This window comes from Microcebus murinus, chromosome 5 (assembly GCF_040939455.1).
Source record: "Microcebus murinus isolate Inina chromosome 5, M.murinus_Inina_mat1.0, whole genome shotgun sequence".
NCBI lineage: Eukaryota > Metazoa > Chordata > Mammalia > Primates > Cheirogaleidae > Microcebus > Microcebus murinus.
Window position 1 is genome coordinate 9,162,352 of NC_134108.1, and position 26,513 is coordinate 9,188,864.

General features: G+C 50.2%; 1 protein-coding gene across 1 annotated transcript in view; it reads right to left on the bottom strand.

Annotated features, from left to right (window-relative positions):
- ZDHHC14 (zDHHC palmitoyltransferase 14) overlaps positions 1–26,513 on the bottom strand; it is a 254,045-nt gene that overhangs the window by 24,189 nt on the left and 203,343 nt on the right. Inside the window, exons 4-7 of the mRNA XM_012759590.3 lie at positions 19,044–19,181; positions 15,686–15,734; positions 4,991–5,093; positions 3,785–3,894 (exon numbers count right to left, since the gene is read on the bottom strand). Coding sequence (XP_012615044.1) covers positions 3,785–3,894; positions 4,991–5,093; positions 15,686–15,734; positions 19,044–19,181 — 400 coding nt within the window. The remainder of the gene's footprint in view (positions 1–3,784; positions 3,895–4,990; positions 5,094–15,685; positions 15,735–19,043; positions 19,182–26,513) is intronic.

The following is a 26,513-nucleotide window of genomic DNA, read 5'->3' on the forward strand; positions in this document are numbered from 1 at the left end:
CAGGGATAGAGGCCCACAGAGACAGAGATAGAGGCCCACAGAGACAGGGATAGAGGCCCACAGAGACAGAGATAGAGGCCCACAGAGACAGGGATAGAGGCCCACAGAGACAGGGATAGAGGCCCACAGAGACAGGGATAGAGGCCCACAGAGACAGAGATAGAGGCCCACAGAGACAGGGATAGAGGCCCACAGAGACAGGGATAGAGGCCCACAGAGACAGAGATAGAGGCCCACAGAGACAGGGATAGAGGCCCACAGAGACAGGGATAGAGGCCCACAGAGACAGGGATAGAGGCCCACAGAGACAGGGATAGAGGCCCACAGAGACAGAGATAGAGGCCCACAGAGACAGGGATAGAGGCCCACAGAGACAGGGATAGAGGCCCACAGAGACAGGGATAGAGGCCCACAGAGACAGAGATAGAGGCCCACAGAGACAGGGATAGAGGCCCACAGAGACAGGGATAGAGGCCCACAGAGACAGGGATAGAGGCCCACAGAGACAGGGATAGAGGCCCACAGAGACAGAGATAGAGGCCCACAGAGACAGGGATAGAGGCCCACAGAGACAGGGATAGAGGCCCCCATCTACACCTGCCATGGAGCCGCCTCAATCACTGTGGCTCTGAGACCAGCACTCAGTAGGTGCTGAGCTAACGCTTGTTGATGGAATGAGTAAAAACGGGTCAAGTTTCTGAATAATGCCTCCAAAGACCTCTGTTCCTGCTCCCTGGGGTGCTGTGCCCCCAGAAGGGAGGGTGGTGCTTTCCTGTGCCCTCGGGAGAGCTGCCTTTCTTCTCCCCGGTGAAGGCTCAGCGTTGACCTTGAGTCTAAGGGAAGCCATGTGGACAGCAGCAGGAGGCCCGGCTAATGAAGGGGACCCCGGTGTGGCCCCCACTGCGTTGGACGGGCCACACTCAGAACACAGATCAGCCCTGACATCCTCAGCAGCTTCCACAAGACGCAAACTCACACCCTGCCCGTGGGGCGACCGCCTGGGCTGCCGAAGGGCGCTCTGTTCACGGGGCAGAGCCTCCCCCTCCTCAGCTCAGCTTCCAGAAGGTAGGAGCTGATTTCCCAACTACACCTGCAGGTCTTTAGATGACAGAATAAGGGACCATAAAAATCACTGTGACTGGATCTTAGAATGGGACTCTCTCCCTTCAGTTCCAGCCAAATCCCCAAAGGCTTGGAGAAAACAACAGCAACAAGAACCTGCACGTCGCAAAGGGCCCGGCCGGACCCCGTGCAGGACGTCAGAGGGGGTTCTCAAACCAGCTTTGCAAGCCCCCTGCAAGGGTTCAAAAGGCTGAAGGGGACAAGAGCCGGGAAGGCTGAGGACTGGGGAGGAGCTGGTGCTTGGGGCTGGGTGAGGGTCCAGGTGCGGGTCCCCTGGGAGAGAGCCAGTGTAGTTGGCTTGGGGGACTGTCATGGGTTAAACTGTGTAGAAACACATGCTGAAGTCCTAACTCTGGCACCTGTGAGTGGGACCTTATTTGGAAACAGGGTCTTTGCAGATGTAGGCAAGTTGAGTTCATACCCGATTAGGGTGGGCCTGATCCAACGTGACTGGTGACCTTGCAAGAAGAGACAACGAGACATGGGGAGGAGGATGCCACGTGAAGGTGCAGAAACACACTGCCACCGGCGACAGAGGCAGACATTGCTGGGGTGCATCTGCCAGCCGAGGGACGTCAAAGACTACTGGCTGCCACCAGGAGCTGGGACACGACTAGGAAGGACCCTCCCCAGTGTCTTGGAGGGGCACAGTCTTCCAACACCCTGATTTCAGACTTCTAGCCTCCCCCTGCGAGAGAATCACTTTCTGGTGTTGCGAGTGCTGCAAGCCCCCCGTTCACCTTGTTCTCCTGCGGGACTCCGCGCAGGACTGCCCCGCCCTGGCCAAGCAAGATCTTCCTTGTCTGGCTCCGCGTTCACCCTGTAAAAGCTTCCGAGGGCCCCTGCAGGGCAGCCCCAAACTGCTGGAGCTGCCAGATTCATGAACTGCTGTAAATAAACTCTTTCATATTTTAATGTGCCTCAGTTTACCTTTTAACAATTGATTCAAGCAGTTCTGAGGGTCATTCCTGAGAAATGCCCCACCCAAAGGAACCTGGATTTGGGGGTGAACACAGCCCAAACCAGCCACAATGGCACATTTAATCCAGCCTCCAGCTGTGGACAAAACCACTTTGGCTGTGACAAGATTTGGTCTATAAACAGTATAGGGTGGTGCTGTAGGCAAATCAAGGACTCGGGGACAAGCAAGGAGATCTGGACAGAGGGTGAGACTTTCAAACTCCCCCCCTAGATGCAAAGGTGCCCTGCAGGTGCGGGGGCAGGGCTCAGCTCTCCTCCACTCTCACTCCTTCCCGCCTGCTCCCACGGGAAACACAGCCTAAATTGTGAAAAATCAAGCATTTCCCAGCCTAAAAAGTCCCGAGAAGGCTCCCAGGTTGAGCCTGGAGCTCTCCTCAAGAGGGGCTGGCACCCACCAGGCCACACCTGACCCCTGGCCCGAGCGCCTCCACCCCAGAGTCCTCGCCTGCCCCTTCCTGCCACCGCTCCCTCCCGGCAGAGGGATCCTCTGAGCAGCAGGTCAGCGGTCCCCGGAGGTCCCCATGTCAGGAAGGGAGTGGCACGCTGGGCTCCCAACTTCCTAGGCCAGAGCTGGAAGATGCACCACGAATGCGTGGTGGCATCTTGAATGTAACAGGAACGAGGCAGTAGCACCATGAACGACTCAAAGCTACAAGAACCCAACCCCAATTAACAAACAGCATTAACAGAAATAACGCTTGGATTATTTTTGGCATTACTTTTACTTCCCCAATGAGGGTTCCCTGAGGCTGGTCGTAAAGTTTGCATTCCATGCGCTCACATCAGTAAGGACTTGGAAACTCATTCTAGAGACCCGGTATAGTTGCTCAATAAATATCTGTTGGTGATGGTTTGATTCATCTGTGGGAAATAGTCTACACGGACGTGACTCACACCAATCAAAGGCTGGCTGTAGTGTGGACTGGCACAGTCCCGACTCGGAGGCAGCATGCGCGGTGGACACCACACTGGTTCTGATGCTCAATGGCCTGGGTGTGAGTCCCTGCGAGCTGGCATTTACTAGCTGTGTGATCTTGGGCACATTATTTAAACTCCGTGCCTCAGTCTCCTCATCCATACGATGGGATATGGCAGTACCTACCTCAGAGGTACGGAGTGAGCTCTTAGGAAGTTAGTACAGGCAAAGCACTGAGAGAGCAGGGCCCGGCACTCGCCCAGCGAATGTCAGCTACTGCCGTCATTGATACTGTCATCATCATTGTCATTACCACAATCTCAGCTACGCCAGTCCACGTGGATCTCTCTCTAGGAATGGTTTTGGCATCTGTACTCTGGACAGATCAGCTGTCAGCACTTATTTCTATAGGTCTTCTCGTTGCTTCCTTCCTACACATGTGTGCCGGCGCCCTGATCCCCACAGACGCTCAGCAACATTCGGTAACGAATAGCACCACACGCTGGGTGTCCTATTGTGAGCTCCAGGAGACATTTCCCCAAATTGGACATGAATTCAGCTGAAGTCTAAAAGAGGTGGGGAGAGTGACATGACGCATGGAGCCGGGTCTCTGTGTCACGAAGGCCGTGTCTATACAGCACACAGCGGCCAGCTGGTGGTTGGGACCATCCCCCCGGCGGTGGCCAGGCCTCTGTCCCGAGCCACCACAGGGGAGGCTTTTCTGAGCTCTGTCAATTAAGGAGCCTGCTGCGTCCTGACTCTTACCTCGGAGAGATGGGCCCGCACAGGGCCACGCAGCAGTTTGTGAAGATATTTCCATAGCTGTAGGGATTGTAATTTTCTTTACCTCTTTTATTTGACCAAGATCCTTTAATCTGAAAGAAAAAACAGTCGATAACACACAATAGCCTTTGCATCAATGCCACATTTTAGGCCAGCTGGACCATGAGAGGCCCATCAAGAATGCGAATAATCTTTCCTCACTTAGTCACCAAAAGAAACTGAGGTACTTTTTCCTCAAGGAAAATAGGCATTTACCTCAAACTTGGAAACATCCCCAAACAGCAGGTTAGATTAGGGGGGAAAAAAAAGAGTAGAATTCCCTGGGAACAATAATCTTTTATTTGTACCACATGGTCCTAAAAGGTCATCTCACACAAGCGAGCAGAGATCTTTTTCACACTCACGTGTAGGGCCCTAATGGGCGCGAGTTGAAAACGCTATGTGGTTCCCCTGACTGCCCGCTGACAGGCCGTGAGAAATCAGTCTCACCCTGTTGCCACAACAGTCTGTTCTGCTGATTCTAATATCCACATTGGCCAAATACAAATAACTGTACTAACAAGCTCTCATCTCACGTGTCTCATCACCACCGGTTTCCTCAAGCTTTTGTCTGAGGTAACGGACCTGTTCTCAGACATTCAATTCACGTATGGACAGAGGCTTATGTCAACATCTAAGGATTAAGAACGAAGAAGACCATGCTTATCAAGAAGCATTTTCCAACATTTTGCCTCCTGTTTTTATGTCTCCTCTCCACCTGCATTAAGTGCAGGCACATAATCCTGGACAAAACGTTGGACTTTGGGTCAGGGCAATTTCCTCCAAAACCTAAACTGAGACATAAGTGTAGCGGGGGGGTAGACGCAACCGCTCACCCCGAGTGACACCTGCTCACAAAACTGTTAAAGGGAACAGAAGGAACCTTCTCCTCAGGGCCAGAAATGGGTGTCACCTGGCCAGTTCTAGCGTCTAACTGACATGGTCAGAAAAGAAGAAGAGGACACAGGTTGCCGGTGGAGAAACCTGCGGAAGGGCACGCAGAAATGCCGCCGCCGCACGCCCTGCACTCCCAAGGCTCCCGTCTGGAGCGGGGTGCAGGGAGAAGGGGACCCCACACCCCTGCGCCCCTCTTCTCCTCCACCGCCAGGCTGCAACGAGCGCCCCCGTGCCCCGCAGCCCGGAACTCACGTCTTCATTGGTCGTCTGGTTGGAGCTGATCAAGTAGGTGTGGAAGCCGGAGAGGCCAACGATGGACCAGACGGAGAAGAAGCACACCACGGCCTCCAGCACGGTGGCGCGAGTCAAGGAGGCCAACGGGAGCGGGAGAGCGTCCCTCGGCCGCCCCACACGGGCGGGAGGGACCTCAGCCTTCTGCCCTGTCTCTAGCCTGGCACGGCTGCCCACTCTTCCTCCGGTTTTCTCTCTAACCAGAGGGCGACTCCTCAGGGCAGGGGTGTGTCGCCTCCCCCAGGGCCGAGCAGCGGCTGTGGCTTGTCACAACTGGGGGGCTCCCCGGTCACCACCCGTCCCCTTCCGACAGTGGACGCTGCCTCAGGGGCGGGGGTGTCTTTACTCAGGGGACCTCTTCCCAGCCCTCAGCCCATCCCTGACACAGAAGGCTGTCCTCAGCTGCCGGACAGGCAAGTGGGGGACAGGAATTCCCACGGGATGCCGAGCGAGGAGCCAGGAGCCCCCCAGACTGCCGCAGCCGAAGGAGACAAGCTCGGCGTCCTGCAGCACAGGAGATCGACCAGCCACGAGGGTGGCAGTTTGAAAAGACCACAGAAGTTTTGTCTCACAGATGTTTACAAAATTCTATTTACAAGATACAGATGTTCCTCAGGAAAAAAAACTCCATCCATCGTGGGTCTGGGAGTTTAAACACACACCTTGCATCCGCTCTCAATAAGTTAATGACACGCAGGAGAAAGTGAACACTCAGGCTTCCCTGGTGCTTCCAAGGACAGAAGCCAGGCAGCGCATACCGTAACCCGTCCCCACTGATTTCCCCCAGGTTGGATGATTCATCTTTAGACCAGACTGCGGAGAACGCTACCCAGCGCAGTGTCACGGCTGAGTAATGCCATCGTCTGGGCACACGAAAGGGGAAGAAAGAATGGGCTCCCGTCTGTTGACTTTCACCGGCCTGTTTGTGGAGAAGCAGATGGCAGGGAGGAGCGGTAAGGGACAAGGAGGCTCGGGAAAGCAGACCCCTGCCCTGGGCTGCCACCAGCCTGGGCAACTCCCTTGCAATGCTCCCAGGGTTACCCTGGTGGGCAGGTGGCTGTGGTGGGAGCCTCAGGTGCACATGGGGACACATGGACGGTGGCCCATGTAGAAAGGTTGGTCTTGTCCTCAACTGCCTTCCTCCAGGTCAGGGCTTCCGGATGCCCCGTCCCTCCCCACATCCCAACCGGGGAGGGCACAGACAGGGCAGCGGCCACGTGGGAGTCCCGTCAGTCGCTGGTTTGAAAGGGAGGGTGAAGTGGATCCAGGGGAAGTGATGAGGTGACCAGTGGGAAGACAGAGTTGGGAAGACTGGGTGTTGACACTGGACAGGCTGGAAGGGAAGATAGGAGACAAGGGAGATCGAAGAGGAGGCGACACACGGAATGGAAGCAGGAAACGGTCATGGGTAATAAGAATGAAGAATGGAACCAAGGGATTTATTTACTGAATAACACATGAAGGAGCGAACTTCCATCTCAGAAATACTTTTGTGTCACCTGAGGTTTACAATCAAGGTAGAATGATGGGGAAGTGAAAATATACACGACATTCACACATATCAAATGTAAAAACTGGCATGTGTCAGACTTCCCACTGTACAATATACCCACATGTAATAAAACGTAATAAAACTCCACATGTACCCCCTAAGTCTATTGAAATAAAAGAAAGAAAAATTGTTGGGTTGGAATGCTCTTTACATGTCTTGACCAACCTTGTTCATTGCTTTAATTATTTCAATCTTCTCTATTCTCATTGATTATTTCTGTCTGCTTGATCTATCAATAAGTAAAAGAAGTGTGTTAAAATAAAATAAAATAAATCTGGCATGTGAGAGTGGACGAGAATCCAGGATCTAAAGCAGCTCCTGCCTGTGTTCTGGCCACTGCACCTTTTGCAATGCCACCTGCACCCATCATCTCTGCCAGGAGGCGTCGTGACCAGCGGATGTGGATTTATAAAGGCTTATAGCAACAATTTCTAAAGCAATATCTCATGTGCTTTAGAAACAAAATAGCAGAATTCAGTCCCACTGTTTGCTTGCAGCTGTGTCCCAATGACATGAAGCCATGGCAGGACGCAAGATGCAGCCCACTCACACCCGCCCCCGGGGCCCAGCGGACACTGCCCCACAGCACGTCTTAAGGAATCACCATTCATGACAACAGCGAGCATCACTGGCAACGTGTCAGGTACTGCTCCAAAGGCTTCCGTGAAGTAACTCAGTCTTCAGAGCAGCCCAGGGAGGAGTGGGGCTCCCAGTTAACAGGCAGGGAAACTGAGGCAGAAGGCAGTAAAGCAATTTGCTTGGAAAATAGCAGCAGAGCTAGGAGTTGAATGCTGGAAGCCTGCTCTGCCAGGATGACAGAAGAGTCCTGGGCTGACCCCTTTCCTAATCCTTGCTGAGGGACAGGGGGCCCGAGGCTGGCCCTGACCTCTGCCAGGGGAGATGGGACGCTCCTTGTCAGGGATTCGTGAAGCCAAAGGCAGCCGAAGTCAGTTCCCTTCCAATCCACTCAGACCGAGATGCAAGTATCCAAACACACATTTCCTCACTGCCCCAACAGCTAGACGTTGAAAATAAGATCAAGAAATATAAATTTCCCTTAAATGTATTAAAACTCATTTGCTGATTTTTTTGGAAAGAAAAATGAGAAAAAAACAATGCAGCTCTACTGGGAGTCACTTTAATGAGGAGCTGGACTTTGGTCTACTGCACCGGGGCTGGGTTTCAAATTATAGCAGTGACTGTCACCAGCCTCTGTCCCCCACCCCCACGCTTCCACTAAGACAGCGAGCCCCCTTTGTGGCCAGGGCGACGGCTTCAAATTCCCCGTAACCCCTAGCCCAAGAGGTTGCACCCTGAGGTACCCACTGTTTTATGGAACTGAAAAAGACTGAAAAGAGCTGCTCTGCGGAGCCCCTCCCTTGAGTTTCCGCTTAATCACAGAGGTGCCCATCGCTGCCTTTCTCCCCCCTGCCCGCACAGGGCGCAGGAGGGGCTGGGGAAGGACCAGCTCCCTGCCCTAAGGGAGTGGGCTCTGTCTGCCCCAGAGGGTAAGCAAGGGGAGAAGGCTGTGCAGGACGTGGAAATACCGCCCAGCAGAACGGTCAGGACACCTCGGCGTTTAGGGAATCCTAGAAGGTGGCAGATCACGGAACCACATCTCACAGGTCTTTAACCTTTTCAAGTTCCCACTCTTTTCTCAGGAAACAACACACATGAACACAATTTTTAAAAATAATTTTAGGAGTTCTTAAAACTCCCCTGAAATCCCTCCATGGATATGCACTGATTTATTCTAATCTCTTCATTTTTCAGATAGGAAGCCAAGGCCCGGAGAGGCCAAGCCACTTATAAGAGCTCACACAGCAATACATGTTGGAACAGAACTGGAACCTGGTCTCCAGACTAGGACCCTTCCTGAAGCCCCAAGGGATGGCAGTGTCACAGGGCACTCTGCAGGCCTCAGTGCTCATGATGGCAGGCTGAGACAGCCTGTGACTCCGAACCCTGTCTTCAGCCCATGGCCTCAGAGCCACCCAGTGAGAAAAACCCGTCTGTCAATACGTCGTAACCCATCTTCTCCCCACCTTCCAGCAATCGGGCTGGTGATGCCGGCATCGTGTGTCAAGTGCCAAATTCAGATAACATCTTATTTTAAAAAGTCTGTGCGTTTGTGTACGCGTCGTTTTCTGTTGGTTTGCTTATTAACCAGAATTCCAGAAAGGCCGGGGACTGTGGAAGTCCAGGGCTCTGAGGGGGTCCCTCTCCTCCCCACGCCTGTGGCTGATGAGGCCCTGGGCACCCCCTCTTGGGTGCAGATGTGTGCCCCAGAGTCCGCCTGCGTCGGACTCTGCTTCAGGCCCTCTGACTTGGGAGAGAACCAGGCATGAAGCGTTCTGATGTTTAGAATGTAAGAAAAATATATGTTGTTTGCAATTATTTTTTCCCTAAAAATCACAGTAAAATAGGCAATGCTCACTTATAGGGAGAGTTTTGCTGGAAGAGCAGAGAGCAGCGATACTTTCCTTTGTTCTCCAGGTAAAGTGCCTCACATCAGCATTTAATGCTTGCAGATATGTAGGGTCAGGAACTTGTCAGCATATTCGCCTTGTCAGCCAGACGTCCCTGTAATCCTTAGACAGAGACGGCCGGCTGTGCCCTGTCTCCTGAGTGCCCGTCGCTGCGTCTGGGCTGGGGGCTGTGGACTTCCTGGCGACTTGCATGACAGGCCCTTTCAAAGTGGACAGGCTCTGAGACCCTTCAGGCTGGACCATCTGACCATCACCTTTCAACTTCTCACATCCCAATCTCTCTCGCACACTTCGACACAGGCGATAACGGCGTGTGGTTGCCCCAGATCAGGCCAGGAAGTCACTAGAATTCCAACTACCATTTTCAAAATGGAATTGGACCAACTGACTCTCAAATTCATCTAGCAGACAAAATGTTTAAGAACAGGTAAGAAATTCTGAAAAAGAGCCATCATGGGGGTGGGGCAGGAGAAGACTTTTCTAATAAACAAAACGAATTGCGACTTGGGCTTGCACACGCTTGTGTCTGAAAATTTTCTCAGTCATAATTTCAAACATGATAAATAGCTAATCTACCTATATATTTATTACTACAAAATAGACATAAATAAAAAGCTCTTTGGGGTCCTTAATAATTTTTCAATGTGTAACAGAGTCCTGAGAACAGAAAGTTTGAGAACTGCAGGAAGGGAACAGTAAGCGGTTGCTGAGTGTGGTGGCTCACGCCTGCACTCTAGGAGGCTGAGGCGGGAGGATCATTTGAGGGCAAGAGTTTGAGAATAGTAAGTGGTGTTGGGATGCTTCACTAAACATTTGGATAAAATAAAGTTGGAACTTCCACCCCATTTGGCCCTTCTAATTGAATTCACACCACATACACCAACTTATAAGATGTATTACTGTGCCAAACATAAGAAACAAGATATAAAGATAAAGGAGGAAAACCAAGGAAGTATTCATATAATTGTGGGGTGAGCATATAAGGTACAAACCTAGGAGCCATATAGTATAAGATTTTATATTGTGTCTACTAATGAATTAGACATTCATGTATAAAAAAGTAGAGTTAAAAGGTAAGTGACAGACTGGGAGAGATATTGGTAAAGGATATTTAAAAGATTATTATTGAGAATACATAAAGAACTCCATATTAATAGAAAAAGGACAAACAACCCAATTGATAAATGAATGGATAAAGGGTCTGGACTGGCACTTTGTGATAAGAAAAAAAAAGGCAAACAAACATGAAAAGATATACAACCTGATTATTAGCCAGAAAATAGAAATTAAAACAAAAAGATTTGTTTCTTCCTATCAAATTGGCAAAAAAAAAAAAGACAAGGCTGATAATACCCAGTGTCGTAAAAGTGTGGGGACCCGGGAGTGTAAATTGGTGCAGTCTCTTTAGAGGACCATTTGACATGTCTATTAATATTCTATATATGTTTAACTTTCAACGCAGAGATTCCACATCTAGTTGTTAGTCCTGGAGAAATACTAACATTCATGCACGGAGAGACATACAAGAAAATTCACTAGCTCATTTTTTGAGCAGTAAAAAAAAAAAGAAGAACTCTAAATATCCATCAATAAAATAAACTATGGCTCATCTACACTCTGGAATTCTATAAAGTAGTATAAAAAAGGAATGAGGTAGATCTATATATTGTCACAAAAAATGTCTCCAGGAAGTATTTAAAAATCGAATTTTAGGACAATGCACAGAGGAGGGTACTTTACAAGTACAAGCAGTTCCAGACACTACACTGGTACAGGCCCACGCACGCACACGACGGTCACACTCTGGAAGGACACGCAAGAACTGACAAAGATCCCTACAGAATAAGAGGGAGGAAGAGTCAAGAGCAACACTTCCTTTTTTGCTCTTTTTAAAAATTTTTTTTTGAGACAAGGTCTTACTCTGTCACCTGGGCTGGAGTGCAGTGGCTTCATCATCGCTCACTGCAGCCTCAAACTCCTGGGCTCAAGTGATCCTCCTGCTTCAGCCTCCTGAGCAGCTGGGACTACAGACGTGCGCTTAGAGGTCTTGAGTTTAGCGCTTCTCTAATGCTAGTCTCGCCCTCCACACGGACGAGCAGGACCCATCCTGCTTGGAGCAGCCGGCACTGATTGCCGCTGCTTGCCCGGGCCAGGCCGTTCCTGGGCAGCCCCAGCGGTCAGCACTGTCTTCCTCAGTGAGCTGCGGGCTGCACCTCGCCAGCTCCCGCCGGCCAGCCCCAGGCCACACAGGTGTCCCGAGGAAAGGCCGGCATCCAAAGCACTCCACAGGCACGGTGACGGGATCCGGCCTTGCTTAGCACCTTGCCCGCTATTAACCAGAACTAACGTTTTTTCAAAAACACGTAAGTCAGCAGCACCTAAAGCATACTTGTTCTTCTGAAACACAAACTTAGCATAAACGGCCAGGGCGTGACACTTCTCACTAGACCCACTGAAGGAGGAATTCTCCAAAGCATGGATTTCAAACAGAAGACACCTGCAGGGGCAGACAGCCCGTAGGCAATCACACCATACATTAGGGGAGGGGCGTTACGGCACACAGAAGAAATTTATACATGCTTTCTCATTGCACAACCCCGCACCTGGTTTTGAGCATGATTGTGGCTGATGTTCCTGAAACTGGCCACTGCTTCCGAAAAGCATTCCAAAAATGCAAGCTGAGGGCGCAGCCCAGACGACTGCCCTCTTCCCACCTGGACCCCAGCGCTGCTGTCAGATCCTGCCCGAGCCCTGCTCGGCCCTCGCTTCTCTCCCGGAGAGAAATGGGTGGTTCTTTCAGAGCATCTTTCATTGGGCTTCAGCTTTCGGCCACCTTTTTCCAGGCAGGGGCCCAGCATGACAGCAAGGGAGGCCCTGCTGAGCCAGGGAGGACCGAGCAGCGGGAGCACAGCTGTGACAATCAGCTGCCCTGTGAGCTGCTGGGAAGGTGGCTCGTTCATCCAGGGCCTCAGGGGACGTCCTAGTCACATTTTCCACCTGCATTCTGCAGAGGAGACAGGTAATATCTACATCTAGACCTGTCTGTACAGACAGAGATGCACACACATATATAAGGATATCTAGACACACGTGTGTATGTGTGAGGGGTTAAAAACATATACACACGTGTGAGGGATTTAGAAATACACACACGATGAGTTGCAGTCTGCTATATCTACCTTCCTTTTCCTTATAGATGAGTCGCAGTCTGCTATATCTACCCTCCTTTTGCTTTTCTGCCCTTTCTGTTAATCTAGGAAATAAAAATTGATGGATTGAAAAAATACACATGTGTGTATATATTTTAATCCATCAATTTCTATTTCCTAGATTAACAGAAAGGTAGACTTGGAAGTGACCTGGGCTGCTAGTGAGCTTCCTGGACAGGTGTAGACAGAAATTCTCTCCAATCCACCTGCACTTGAGGCCTGATTCTTGGGGTCCCTCCCACCTGAAGGCCTGGGGTAGGCAGAATGATGCCCCCCTTCCCCACAAAAGGTGTCCACAGCCTCATTCCCCACTCCTGTGAATATGCTACCTCACACGACACAGGGAACTTGCAGGTGTGGTGAAGATTCTGGACCATGAGAAGGGGAGATTGTCCAGAATGATCAGGGTGGGGCCAATCTTTAACAGCAAAGCAATCCAGCAGCTGAGCTTAGAGGCACAGGCTGGGAGAAGAGGGAGAGACTCAGGGCATGAGAGCAACTTGGCCCCCGTTCTGGCCCTGAGGATGGAGGGGGCCCAGGACAGGGACCTTCTAGAGGCCTCTAGAAGCTGAGCACAGCCCTGCCCATAGCTGGCAAGGAAGCTGGGACCTCACTCCTACACACCTTGAATCTAGTCAATTACCCAACTGAGCCTGGCAGAGGACAGTCCCCCAGAACCTTTGGGTGAGGGCCCAGGCAATGGCACCTCGGTTTCGGGCCGTGGGGCTGGAGCAGGGGAGGAGCGGAGCCCTCTGGGCTTCCCTGCGCGCACACACAGAACTGTGCGCAGCAAATTTCCGCTGCTTTATGCTGCAAGCTCCAGCTGTTTGTCCCAGCGGCAACAGGAAGCTAACACCTGGAGAGGCGTGGCCTGGAGGTGTGGGTGTCCTGAGGAGCCTCCCAGGCCCTCAGGCTGCTGGTGGCTGCCCAGCTCCCAGGAGGAGGAGCTGCCTGGGTGACACCAGCAAGGGCAACCCCTGGCGGTGGGCATGTGACAACGCTGTTTGGAAAGGCAGTGGCAGAGAGTCTTGGGGAAAACTCTTTAACTGAGAATAACTTTTAGGGGGAAAACAAAAGTTTGCCTTGGACTGAATAAATTAGAGCCTGTCTCCTCTTTCCTCCCTCGCCACACTCCCTCCCGCTGCTGGTGCCCTGCGCAGTCCGCTGTGGCCGCTCGCTCTTCCCGTCCCTCGTGGGAACACAGAGCTCAGGACTTCGCAAGCACAGCCAACCTCAACAACCAGCAGGCATGTTGGGTTCTGAAAGAAGGTTCTGGCAGAGCCCACCCATCACGTCCATCGCCATGAAAAGAAGCCTCTTTGCAATCCTCCGGCCAGGCCTGGCAGCTGTGTTTGGAGTTGAGTCTCCCTCACGTATTCTGAATGGCCGCCGTCCTCAGCTTTTCGCTGTCCAGTAGAAAGCGGTTTACGGTTGCAGGTCAAAACACTGAGAGGCAAAAGGGTTTAAAAACGGCCCGGGACCGCATAATTAATCGCAGCGGAGCAGGCATCAGAAGACTTTCACCCCAGCCCTTCCCTGAGATCCTGCCGGGATTCCGATGGGATAAGAGCCAACAGCTGGCAGGTGTGTCGGGAGGTGTGACGAAGACGGGGCCACTACACACGGCTCCTCCGTGCTCCCCCGAAAGGTGGCGCCCGGGAGACACACAGAGCAGCGGATCGGCCATGGGCTGGGACACGAGACAGCTGAAACAACCCAGGCCTGGAGGTCAGCCTTCCTCAGCAGGGAGGCGGCGGCCTGTCTCGGGCGTCTGTGTCTGAAACGCGGGCGGGCGGGCCGCACACGGTCTCGGGGAGGCACAGATGCCAGGGCAGGGGAGGCGGCGGCGGCTGAGGCTGCCACATCCTTGAGGCTTTGCTCCAGCTGGCAGCTCAGACCCCCATTCCAGTTCTGAGGCGCATTTATAAAACTTAATATGACCAGCATGTTTTCGTGATGCAATCGATTCCCTGAAAGACTCAGACAAGCCTTTTTCTTCAGGAAAGAGGCAAGGCTTGGCTATGAGATACGCTGAAACAACACTCCCTGAAAACAGGAGGGCACAGAGTGATGGCAGTGGTGGATGTCCTGCCTGGTAGGGTTGGGGAGAGGGAGGGAGAAGGACGTTGCTCACCGGACCTGTCCTTAGAACACAGGTGTTGCAGATTTCATTGCCTGGGCCCCCTGTCCTTCCAGCCAACTTCTAGCCAACTCTTGCTTCGCATGTTATTAGTAAAAGACAGGACATACCTGCCGAATTTATTCTCCAAGTCCCCTTTGTACATCTTTCATATGTTCCAGGCCCTTCCACAGCACAGATTTGAATTAAAAAGATATTAGTTGGCTACAGAATTTGGACCTGAAACCAACATCCTCTGCTGCCCATAAACACAGTGGCACCAGAAGAGAGACACTGTCTGCAACGTAAATGTAGGTACATAGGACGACACTGTTCTTAGATCTTTCTAAACACCACCCTCCATACACACAAGCCAGTTGTTCTTAGGGATACAGGCTGGTTTACTTTAAGAGATGCATGATGTGTATATCATATTAAAGCTCTTTGTTCTTTAAGAACTCTCTACCACAAGATGAAAATTACTCCCGACAGTAGTGGGGAGTTTGAGTCCAGCCCACCTGGCTATATGACGAAGAAAGAGAAGTGGGCCCCCTAAGAGGCAGGTCCGTGGGTCCCACTGACCAGTGTGAAACCAGGGGGCCCGGGCGGGGTGGGGGAGCCCATTCAAGCACTTAATGGGTGAACACTTTTCTTCCAGATTAAAAATGCTATGACACTGGCCCATATATACTGTTTGGGAGGATGGAAAATCATCCTCATTAATCCAAATGACTTGAGACGGACTATCTTTAATCCATTCGGGATGATAAAACGGTGTTCTGTTCCTGGCAGTAATACAGGTTACCCGTGCTTGGCAAAAAAAGGCCGAACCCAACCTGGGACGGAGGCTGTTCAGTGGGGCTGAGGATTCTCACCTGGTGACTGCACACCGGGCTGTGGACCTACACACGGCGTCCATCAATGCTCCGTATGGACCGCCTGCCAAAGTGAGCTCAGGTGGAGTTCACAACCCTACTTCTCTCCAAACCAACCTGATCGAACACGATCCATGCTGGTTTCTGGGCTGGGCGAGGACTCCTACCTGGCTTCCTAGCTAAGAAGCACTTCCACTTAGACACGGCTGAGTCCCCTAGAGACTCAAGTATTCAGACGCTGCTACTCATGCAAGTGAATAGGAGGGCGTTCTTTGGATGCTTTACAGAACAGAAAAGAATAAGATTCATGAGAAGAGAGGCCGAGGCAACAGATGAGGAGGTGAGAGTGTAGAAGGTCAGCCAGGTACTCAACACGTTGGCACTGTGAAAACAGGACCACCAGAAAGGATATCTCGCAGGACTGTCCTTAAGTGCATTTAGGAATCCTGTTTGCTGTGAACCTGTGGGAATGAAACCAAACTTTAGTATTCAGACACTCACCCCTGGATATAAACAGCCTTCATGCTGAAAGCTCTCTCATCTACATAAAAATAATAGGTGCCTAAAGATCAATTAAATAATTACATTTCGTAAGTGCTGTGACACTGGGTTTACTGATGAGACTGAGATGCCACTAAAGTTTCTCAGCAAGAAAACGGCAGACTCATAATTAGGCCCAACATCTGCAGGATATTTTTTCAATAAAAGCAGATGGATGTCTGCATATTTTCCCATAAATTATAGTTCTGATTACTCCTTTGTTTTCCTTATTTTAATAAGAAAACAGAATACTGTATGCCATTTTTTCTCTTCTGTTTTCCAGAAATCTGTTAACTTTTGACCCTGGAAGTTCTATAAACTAGGCTACATATAAAAGACTTCTTCCTCTGCACCCAGAGTAAACAGAGTCATAAAGCTGAACTTTATTACTGACTTCTTTAGAGTTTAAGACATTTTAATATGAGCTGTCTGTGCAAGAAAACATTTCTCTAGGGGCTTGAGTAAAGACATGTCTGACAAAAAGCATCGACATCATACTTTTAAAAATAAAAGCCTAGACAGAGGAAGTCTACAGGACCCCATCCTGGGGCAAGGACGCTGGGTCACTCTGTGCTGTATGGAGTCACTGTGCTCCAGGGGACCTAATCCAGCCCTCGTGTGGCAGTGACATGAATGGGGAGCACTGTTATCATAGCTGGTGCTCCAGTGTCCCCGTGGTGCCTGTGGCCACTGGCTTGGCTGTACCGTGGCACTTAGCTGCAGGCTGTGACTGGCCACCGTGTCCCCATGTGCCCCACTATGGGAAGGTGAAGAGAGGGGGTGGTTTCCGATTCTTCCTGAGGTCCCATTCCCCCTGTGCCTGCTGCCCAGGTGCCGTGAGGTGGGACACAATTGGCGGGAAGGGATGGGAGAGAAACGTCATCGAGAGCTGACAAGGAGAGACAGGTGCTTGAGGCTCCCTGTGCATCTCTGCTGGGCCAGCAGGGCACACGCTGCAGGTCATGGGGCAAGCACAGCCATGACACTAAATGAGGGGCCAAAAGGAATTGTTCTTTCTCCACTGAACCCCAGTTGTGTGGCCTGCCTCCTTCCTCTATCCAGAAATGCAGACTTCGCCTGCCCAGGAATCTCGGGGTCCACAGAGCTCTCCCACCATCCCCCTCCGAGCTCACCACCTGGCACAGAGGCCCCAGGTGCCAGCTCTGCCTTTGGCCTATGCCAGTCTTGGGGGGGGTGACAGCAGCCACAGATACCCTGTGGCCTTCCCCAGAGCATCACATGCCCAATGAGATGGGGGCCCATGGGGTTGTTGGGTATAGGGGGTGCAGACGGGAGAAGGAAAAGCTTCATTCATTTTTGCCCCAGATGCTCAGATAACTTGCAGGCAGGTAAATTCTTAATACTTAATTTTTGTACAAGATTAGGTTAACAATATTTAAGTATAAACTCCAGTAAACTCCAGTGTGGTGGAGCTGGAGTGAGTGAAACTTTAGAGAAGGTGAAAGAGCCATGTGCATCACAATCCAACAGTGGTGGCAGGTGGCGGGCTTCACTGTGTGTGTGTGTGTGTGTGTGTGTGTGTGTGTGTGACTGCGTGAGAGTGCGAGTGTATGTGAGAATGTGTGTGTGACTGTGCAAGCGTGACTGTGTGAGTGTGTGAGTGGTGGGCACGTGCGTGTGTGTCCCCTGGGTTTATGCAGTGAGCACTCTCCCCTGCTATCTACACTGCAGGGCGAGGCCACAAGTCCGATGGGGTAGCGCACACGAAAGCATGCTGCCGTGGTTAAAGATGACGTAAAATGTGATGTATGAACACTACTTCTCAGTGTCAGATGCGTGCTGGAGTATCGGCACTTATTTTTTCTCTAGTTGTGTCAACAGTTGTTTCTTTGAAAATAACATAATGCTAGGCGTTCTCCCTGCTTCCTTCATCTATTAATGCACAGATAGGACCCTGGCCACGTTTTCGCCCTTGTGGGATTCTGAAAAGAGCGCGAGGTGCCTCTGCAGAGCCACCATCTGCGTCACCCCAGCCAGTGGGGAGAAGGGCTCTGATGGATGTCACTGTCTTCTCGAAAGCCCCCGCCAAGCATGGTCTCAAGCATGTATTACAAATGTGTATCACATGTGGATAAGAGATTATAGTCAGAAAGAATGGGAACTAGGATTTAAAACACCTATGAAAATTTGGGATGGTCCATTTACTGTCCAAATTTGACTAATATTCAAAAAGAACTAATGCGAACCCTTCCATACCGCCCAGTGCGAGCCCCACCGAAAGGGAAGGGGAGGAAACACGCACATAACGGGAGCCTGGAGCAGCCGCTTGTGTTTCCAGCCCGGCTGGCTGCATGGGAAGACATCGGGCCTCTGCTCAGACACCTCCGGAAATATCCAGAAAGAGGCTGCACACTTGCTAATGGGCGGTTATACTTCAGGAATGTGGGCAAGAGGCAAGGCTGGTCTTTAATGTCGCTAATGGTACAGTAATGGAAGTTTAAAGGCTTAAATTTACAGTTCAAAACAAATTAGCTTCCTTCTCATCTCTCCCTGTTGTAGGAAAGTGAATGACCAGGAGACAAAAGAAATTCAAAGTTATGACCTTAAGAATGGGGAAGGAAAAACATGCCATTTGCTTGGGCAAATTATGTATTAAAATCACTTACATCCAAATCTAATTTTAAATAAAATAGCTTCCTTTACATGCCAGGGGCCATTTACTCATGTTCTGGCAGATAATCTGACATCTCGTCAAATATAAGCTTTTCACACATACAGATCTGTGCGCAAGAAAACCCGGTGTCTCTCCCTGGGCGTTTTTCTAGGGAGGGTGGCCGTTCCTGCATAAGCACGAATCACGTTAAGAGAGAAGCTCTGTTGTTTCGTGGTATCATTGTCACCGCACATTGTCCTTCGTGCAAAATCTGGGGCTGAACCTTCCAGGGGACCCCACAGCAGGAGAGAAAGTGAAGGCACTGAGGCTGGGATAGGGACAGGTATCAAGGAAAAAGTCTTGCTGGTGAAAAAGCCCCACAGGGTGGAAAAACGTGGCCCTGGGGGTGCTGGGGGGGGATGGTGGGGAAAGAGGGAGGGAGGGAGGGAGGAAGGGAGTGGAGAAGAGGACAGGGCCCGGCAGGAAGTGAGGAGGGGACAGGGAGAGAGAAGGGGAAAGAGAGCCCGAAATGACCAAAGTATTAAATCAAAATTAAATCAGAAAACCAGTCAGGCAAATGGTTACATACGTAATCTGAGTCCGCCAGCATACTTACGAAGAATGACGTGGGTGATAACGAATGCAAATATAAAGACTGTCAGAAAAGACAGAGATAAAATAAACATATAAAAAAATCTGTAGTTTCTTTTCCCCACACAGTTGCCTACCCAGGGACAGTGGTGATCAAACCGTTCTGAAATGAGAGGCAGAAAGAAAAAAAAGTGGAAATCAATTAATATAATGTCTTTTTACCTGTGGGAGCCCCTCCCCTCCCACCCAAAACTCCAAAAATATAACAAAACAATATCATGCTACATATTTCCAAGTTAACCACGCAGAGAAATGCTTAACATCAAGACATTTCAAGAACACAATTATTCTTTTTACAAAAGTTAGCCATTTTAAGAAGACAAAGTATATGCATTGCTCTCAAATGGCAACTTACAGAAATTTACTTTAAAAAATTCTCTTCTTTTGTAAAAGGAACTTCCTTCCCTTAAGATGATACTGACACCATTTGATAGTGGTGGCCTGGGCTGGGCTGGATGTTGGCTGACCAGCCTTTCACAGTAAGTGGCCACAGAGAGAGGTCACAAGGGCCCAGGACGGGACAGAGGGACAATTCTTTGTTCTCCCATCCCGGTTACAACTGTTTAACAGATATTAATCAGAGGCATTAATACATTTGGCCTCAAAACATTCCATAAGGAGAATGATGGTGTTGTCTTATTTTACAGATGAGCAAACTGAGGCTTAGAGAGATGGGAGGCTGCCTGCCTGCGGCTGCACAGCTCAGAAGCAATGGAACTAGAACTTGAGGCCAGGTCTTTCGGAGCTGTCCCCATCTCCCACTGCCCACTGCCCATGCTGCCTCGAGCACTTTCTAATCTGACAGGGCGTTGGGTATGGGCAACATTACACAGCACATCATGGTACCCTAAGTGCAAAGCCAGGGACTTTCACACGAAGTCTGTAAGGCGTTCGTGATTTGCTCTTCCCCTGGCATGTGATGGCCAAGTGCTTCTCTTTCCCACTCAGCAGACCTTCGATTCGGAACACTGTTCTAACACCCCCACTCGCACTGGACCGCCCGCCCACCGCTGGGCAGGACAGTGGGGGGCACACGACTTAGCTTTACGCTCCAGCTCTTTGCCAAGCTTAGCTTCTACCCACTTTTCATATGTATCTATCTATATGCGCTTAGAAAACACACAGGGAGGGCAATATGAGGTGTAACTATATACATGAAACATTATACAGCGAGGCAAAGTAGTCAGTGCCGGGACTTTCTGGTCAGGCATCACAAATCTTTCATCCCACGGTTTATGTCGAATGCAATCGTGCTTGTTGAAAAGGGCACAGGGACCCCTGGGTGACGGTGGTGGCAGAGGGACTGCAAGAGAATCGCTGCTGTCTGCAAGCGGTATTAGCAAGAAGCAGCCAATCTGAGCAGAGGACACGAGGAGACATTTCAGAGCTCACCGGCCTGGTGACAACCCGATGGCCTGTAACATGCTCAACAGAAGCAATTGCCATGGCGTGCCCAGTGAGCTACATGTTAACACGCGCTGCCAACGCCGCCGAGCTGGGCGATCTAGTCCCTTCACTTCGGCTCGGGGAGGGAGGGATGAAAGGCTGGGGTGCAGAGAGTTCTTAGGGCAGTGAAGTACTGTCTGTGTGACACTATGATGACAGACGCATGTCAGTGCACATTTGCCCGCTGCCATGGAATGCACAACGCCAGGAGTGAACCCTAATGCCACCCGTGGACTTTGGGTGATCCCAGGTGTCAGAGCAGGCTCATCAGTGGTAAGGAATTTCTCTGCTCTGGTGGGGTGTTGACATGGAGGAGGGAGGGGGCATATGGGAACTCCCTGTACGGTCCTCTCAATTTTGCCATGAACCAAAAATGGCTCTAATGAAGTCTTTAAATATTAAAAACGAACCTCATTTCCCCAAGTCACTGACTTACACAGTCTGTACAATGAGAGGTCTACATGAAGAAGTACAAAAAGAGATAAAATATGTGAATCAGACAGACTTTCCTAAGACTTCGAGGCTGTCATTTTGAGAAAGTGCTTTTCTCCTTAGTATGTGAGCACAGGAAAGGGAATGGGAGTGGCAGCTGGGACGGAAAGCACATTCCAGGCTGGAGTCTCTGATTCTGACCGTAAGGCTGATCTCTGAGTCCCAAGTGTGTGGTGGGTTGAGCCTCTTAACTGAAGTGAAAGTCGCCTCTGGGCAAAGGAAGTGGGGCCTGGGAGGCGTCACCCCACGAGAAGCACAGAGCTCTTGCAGCCCCGAGGGTGGTTTCTACGGGGCAGGCAGTTGTTGTCCGTTTAGCTTAGAAGCTAAGCCACTATTCTGCGCTTTCCTGCTGGAGGCAGGGGCTCTACAGAAACGAAGGCCACAGGTGACGCAGCGAGGCCACTGCTCCTGGAGTTGGGGAGACCAGCACTGTCGCAGGGGTGGCGTGGGCTCCTGTGTCTCTAGCAGCCCTGAGCTGAGAACCGTTTCTAGCTGGAAACTTGTCTTACCAAAAACTTTCTTGGCCAGCAAAAATTCCACTAAAAACGTAGGCATACTGGGACTTGCTTTGACTATTTTTCACATCCTCCGTTGTGTCTGTTGAATTTATGGTGCTGAAGGAGTCTAAGGGCTCCACGGGCACCTTAGTATCTTTTTATCCCAAGGCCCAAATGCCAACTGTATGCAGATGATGCCAAAATGCCACCTCCCGCCCCCAGCAGCAGACTCCTGCTGCACGCCCTGCCTGGCCCTCAGACTCGACTTGGCCTGGAGAGGACTTCCCGTCCTCCTGCCCAAGCACGTGCCTCTCCAGGCTCCCCTCTGGCGAGTTGCGCAGGCCAGAACCCCGGGTATCAATCCTGCCCCCGTTCCTTCCATCACCCCCACAGCCAACCCATGACCAAGCCCCATCAGCTGCACCCCGGCTCCCTCTGAGGTCAGCTGCCGAGGCCCGAAGGTGGCCCCAGAGTTCGTGTATTGGAGACTTAATCCCCAGTGAGACAGTGTTGAGAGGTGGGCCTTTACCGGGTGATCAGGTCGTGAGGGCTCTGCCCCCATGAATGGATTAGAGCCACTATTGCAGGGGGCGTTCCTGATAAAGGGACGATTCACCCCCTATCTCTCGCACGCGTGTGCACTCTCTTGCCCTTCTGTCTTCCTCCAATGGATGACACAGCAAGAAGGCCCCGCCAGTGCAGCCCCTTGACCTTGGACTTCCCAGCCACCAGAACTGTAAGAAATAACCTCCTTTTCTTTATAAATTACCCAGTCTCGTATATTCTGTTATAGCAGCACAAAACAGACTAAGACATCATATTTATTTTTTATTTGCTTTTGTCTGCCAACCCTACTCTAGGCATGATAAATATTTGTCAACTGACCAAGCACATCCTCATACTACCAAAACAACCTCTCCATGAGTACGTTGCCCACGGGCACACAGTTAACACGTAGCACAGCTGGGATGGGCCCAGTGCTCTCAGCACCTGAGCTCTTGACTATTAAATGCCACGCCACTGCCTTTCCTGAGTGCTGCCCATGTACCCAACACCATGTCAGGTGCTGGAACACTGAGATGAAACAAGAACAACAACATAAGACTCCACAGCTTCAAAGAATTCCTTATCCTATTTTGTGAGGACACTTTTCAGACTCCAAAACATTCCTCAGATCCAAGGGGTGAACTCCTAATAGACCTAGTTTAGCTTCTAAATCAGTCAGCTCTGTCACCATTGTTGGTGGCATACGACATTCTTCTTTTATGGGTCAAGGATGAAAATGGGCCACGGATGCATGGTGGAGGCCTCACGTGGTGGCCTGTCCTGTCCTGGGCAGGAGGAGCAGCAGGACGCTCAGGAGCTGCTGGGGGCGGTTTCCAACAGGGTAGCTGGTGTTATTCAGCTCCCAGGGCAGAAGACTGGGCAAGACCTGGGTACCAGTTGAGCTGGGGACAGTGTGACCGCCACAACCAACACCTGATGTAGGTCCCAGGACCCAAGAGAACACATCTGAGAAGCTTCGAACAGCCGCTATGACCGTAATATCTGTGTATTTTCTGTGTGGCAAAGTCGAATGGGTGTCATGTGTCCTAGGGGTGGCATGGGTGGGTGCATGTGATGGGAAGTTCATTAAGGAAAAACTTTGGGGTCGTGGATACATCCCTTGATTCTAAAGTTTAGATGCTGGTCTACTCCAGAAGGGAGTGGTCTCGAGAAAAGAAAAGAACTTTTATCTGAGGAACGAAAGTCCTTTTAAATTATCAGGCCTAGAGAGACATTAAAATGGGGCATTGATCACATTCTACTCCCCACTTTGAGCCATGTATTCATCTCTTGAAACTGCTTGCTATTGCCAGAGGTAGCTATAAATTAACCCAATAATGCCATGCAGACACTATAGCCCATGCCCTATAGCTTCAGGATGCATCGCCAATCACTGATCAATGCTATTTCCCTAAACCACTGAGTCCTGACAAACAACTTTGCAGCAGCCCACTCCCTGTCTCCTCTTCTGCCTTCAGAAACCTGCTTGTATCAAAGGCCCGACGAAGCTCATAGCCAAGGCTGCGTGGGTCTGAGTCTCCCGGGCAGCTGTCCTTACTTTGGCTCAAGTGAACTCTTTAAGTCGTATTTTGTGCTTCAGCCTCTTCCTTTTAGGTAGACAGTGCGTATGCTGCAGTTTCGCTGGGGGATTCCTCGACACAGAATGAAGAGCTATTCCCTAAACCATGGCTATTCAGTGGAACCCTGGGGTGGGGCTGGGGGGTGTGGCTGGAAAACCAGATTCTCTAAGATTGCAAGGGACTGGCTTAGCTAGCTGACCACACCTCCGGCAGCATCATGCTGCCCTGCAAGGACTTGTGGATTGTGTTCCTCTTTCTGCCAGGTGACCTAGAGGTGAGGAATCACTTCTAGTCATCCTATAAGCGCTGGCACCTATGTGCCTGGCACGAAGCAGACATTCAATAAATATGCATTAAGTAAAGGAGGAAATGTCTTTAATTGCTTTTAATAGGTTTACAAGTGATCACTACTGTTTGCCAGGTGGAGGCACCGGAAAATACTGCCTAAACCTAAGATTTCAGGCATGCTGACCAGGGGTCCGGGAGCTTTGAATACATTCAAAGAAAGCTGTGGGCTGGAAGATGTTGACCAGGGGCTAAAAGAACTGATGGCCATTGTTACAGTGTGGATCAGCTCCTGGTGGGGGGCAGAGCTGGTTTTTTTCAAAGCTCCAGGGGTGCCAGTGAGAGTCCCAGTGGAGAATGGCATGCAAGTCACCTGCCCTCACTCAGATGCTTGGTGGGGACAGAAAGGACCATTCAAGGGCCAGTGGGAACACAGTTTAGGAAAAGGAGCCATGGTCCTATTTTGCTAACCTAAAACTCTAAATAATAATGCAATAGTTATTGTTAATGATTAAAGAAAGCCCCCAGTCACTGAGTACCTGCTAGAAGCATCATTTAACTTGACAACAACCCTAAGAGGTAGGTGCTATTTTCTGCATTTACAGAAGAGGAAACCAGCGAGCAGGGTTAGGGAACTCGCCCACCCTGAGCTGAGCCCACAGCACCTCCTCTGATTTAAGGGAGATTTAACTTCTTGGAGAGATTGAATGTGAAAAAGACACCTTAAAGATAAGGAGAAATGGATAATTACTATTATTAAAATGCAACAGGGACAGAAAAATCCACAAAAATCATAAGGGGAAAAAGTATTTGCAAAAGTTGTGTTTAAAGACTGCTGGAAAAAAGAATTAAATGTTTAAGAAAGTGTTAAGAATTAGAAATCTTCTGGAAGTTAGGCTCTAACACACACCCCAAGAGTGGGGTCGAGAGTTAGATAAAAATCATGTCCTATGGTCGGGGGTGGCTGAGCTTGAGTCCTGCATTTTCCACGCAGTGCTCACAGGTTCTGGGCAGCCTGAGAATTTTGTGAAAAAATAGATGGAAATGTGCAACTGAAGTTTAAAACTCCTAATTTAAATGTTAATTACATTTAAATTAAGTTAAATGTTTCTAAAGTGTGAGGTGGAAAATTACTTTTCTTTAAACCCAGGGCTTTTTACCTCGAAAATTAGAAAAGTTTTGCTCTGTGAGCTATTTTTTGTCTGTTGTTTAGAAGGGCGGATGTTGACATACAGTGATACATGTCACATCTGGCCTTTATGGCCAGATCATTAAATCATAAAATGATGCAATAGGAACACTTAAATATTAAACTAGCTAAAGGATCAGAGGACTAAGTCCTTAGACACTAAAGAATTCACGATGCTCTAAATCTTGTGTCGGGTCTCAGCCACAATAGCTTCGCTGCTGTGTCTGATGGCTGGAGAGATTTCTGAAAAGCTTCTTGCCCCAGCTTCTCCTGTCTTCATCCAATCTTTACGTCTGCCCTTGCTGTGTGCCCGGCACTGAGCTAAGTGCTTACATGAACTGTGTCATTCAATTCTCACAACCCCCGATAAGCTCAATGCTAGTGTTCCCATTACACAGGTAAGAAAACTGCAGGTGGAGGAGTTGGCATTGGAAGCCAGGTGTTCATCTGAACCTGAACCTACCTGTCCCTGCCTCCAGTGTCAATTCTCTGCTGGTAGCTGCTCTGGGGACAGGGGTGAGGACCCAACACTTCCCTCCTGGCTCTGCCCTGGAAAGGTGATGGAATGCCCCAGGCACAGCACGTCAGCAGGAGTGAGGACGTGAGTGGAACCTACCATGCCAGGGCTGGCGTTTGCATGTATGTGGCCCCTTGGGCCTTTCCTGGTCTGGGGTTCCAGCCTCTGCAGCACGTGGAAAGAACCCAGCCCTCATCTGGAGATGCCTACCCTCCATCAGGTCAAGGGTGGCCTCGTACTCAGCACAGTCAACATCGAAGATGCCAAAAGTTCCTATGGATACAAGGATTTGATAATGCTGCTTGGCAAACTTGATTACTGAGATGGTGGAGCTTGGGGGTGCTATGGTTTATATGTTTGTCCCTCTGAAATTTGATCCTCATTGTAACAGTATTAAGAGGGTGGGAAATCTCACCATAGTATTTGAGAGGTGGGATCTCTGGGAGGTGATCAGGGTAAGATGAAGTCCGAGGGTGGGGCATAAGTGGCTTTATAAAGTGAAGAAGAGACCTGTGCTAGCACCATCAGTCCCCACACCCTGTGACGCCCTGCACAGCCCTGGGACTCTGGAGTCCCCACCAGCAAGAAGGCCCTCTCCAGATGTGCCCCTCGACCTCGGACTTCCCAGCCCCCAGGACTAAATGAAATAAATTCCCTTTCTTTGTACATTACCTAGCTTCAAGTATTCAGTTATAGCAACTGAAAATGGACTAAGATGGGGTAACCTGGGGCAAAGCGATGTATCAGAAAGAAGGTTTCTCCCCCTACCCTCTCATCTCAGCTCATTTTCTGAAAATGAGTTCTTCTCTATGCTTAATTTTACAGAGACACAAAATCAAGAAATCATATTAACTAATTCTGTGGCCTTAAAGTAATTATTACA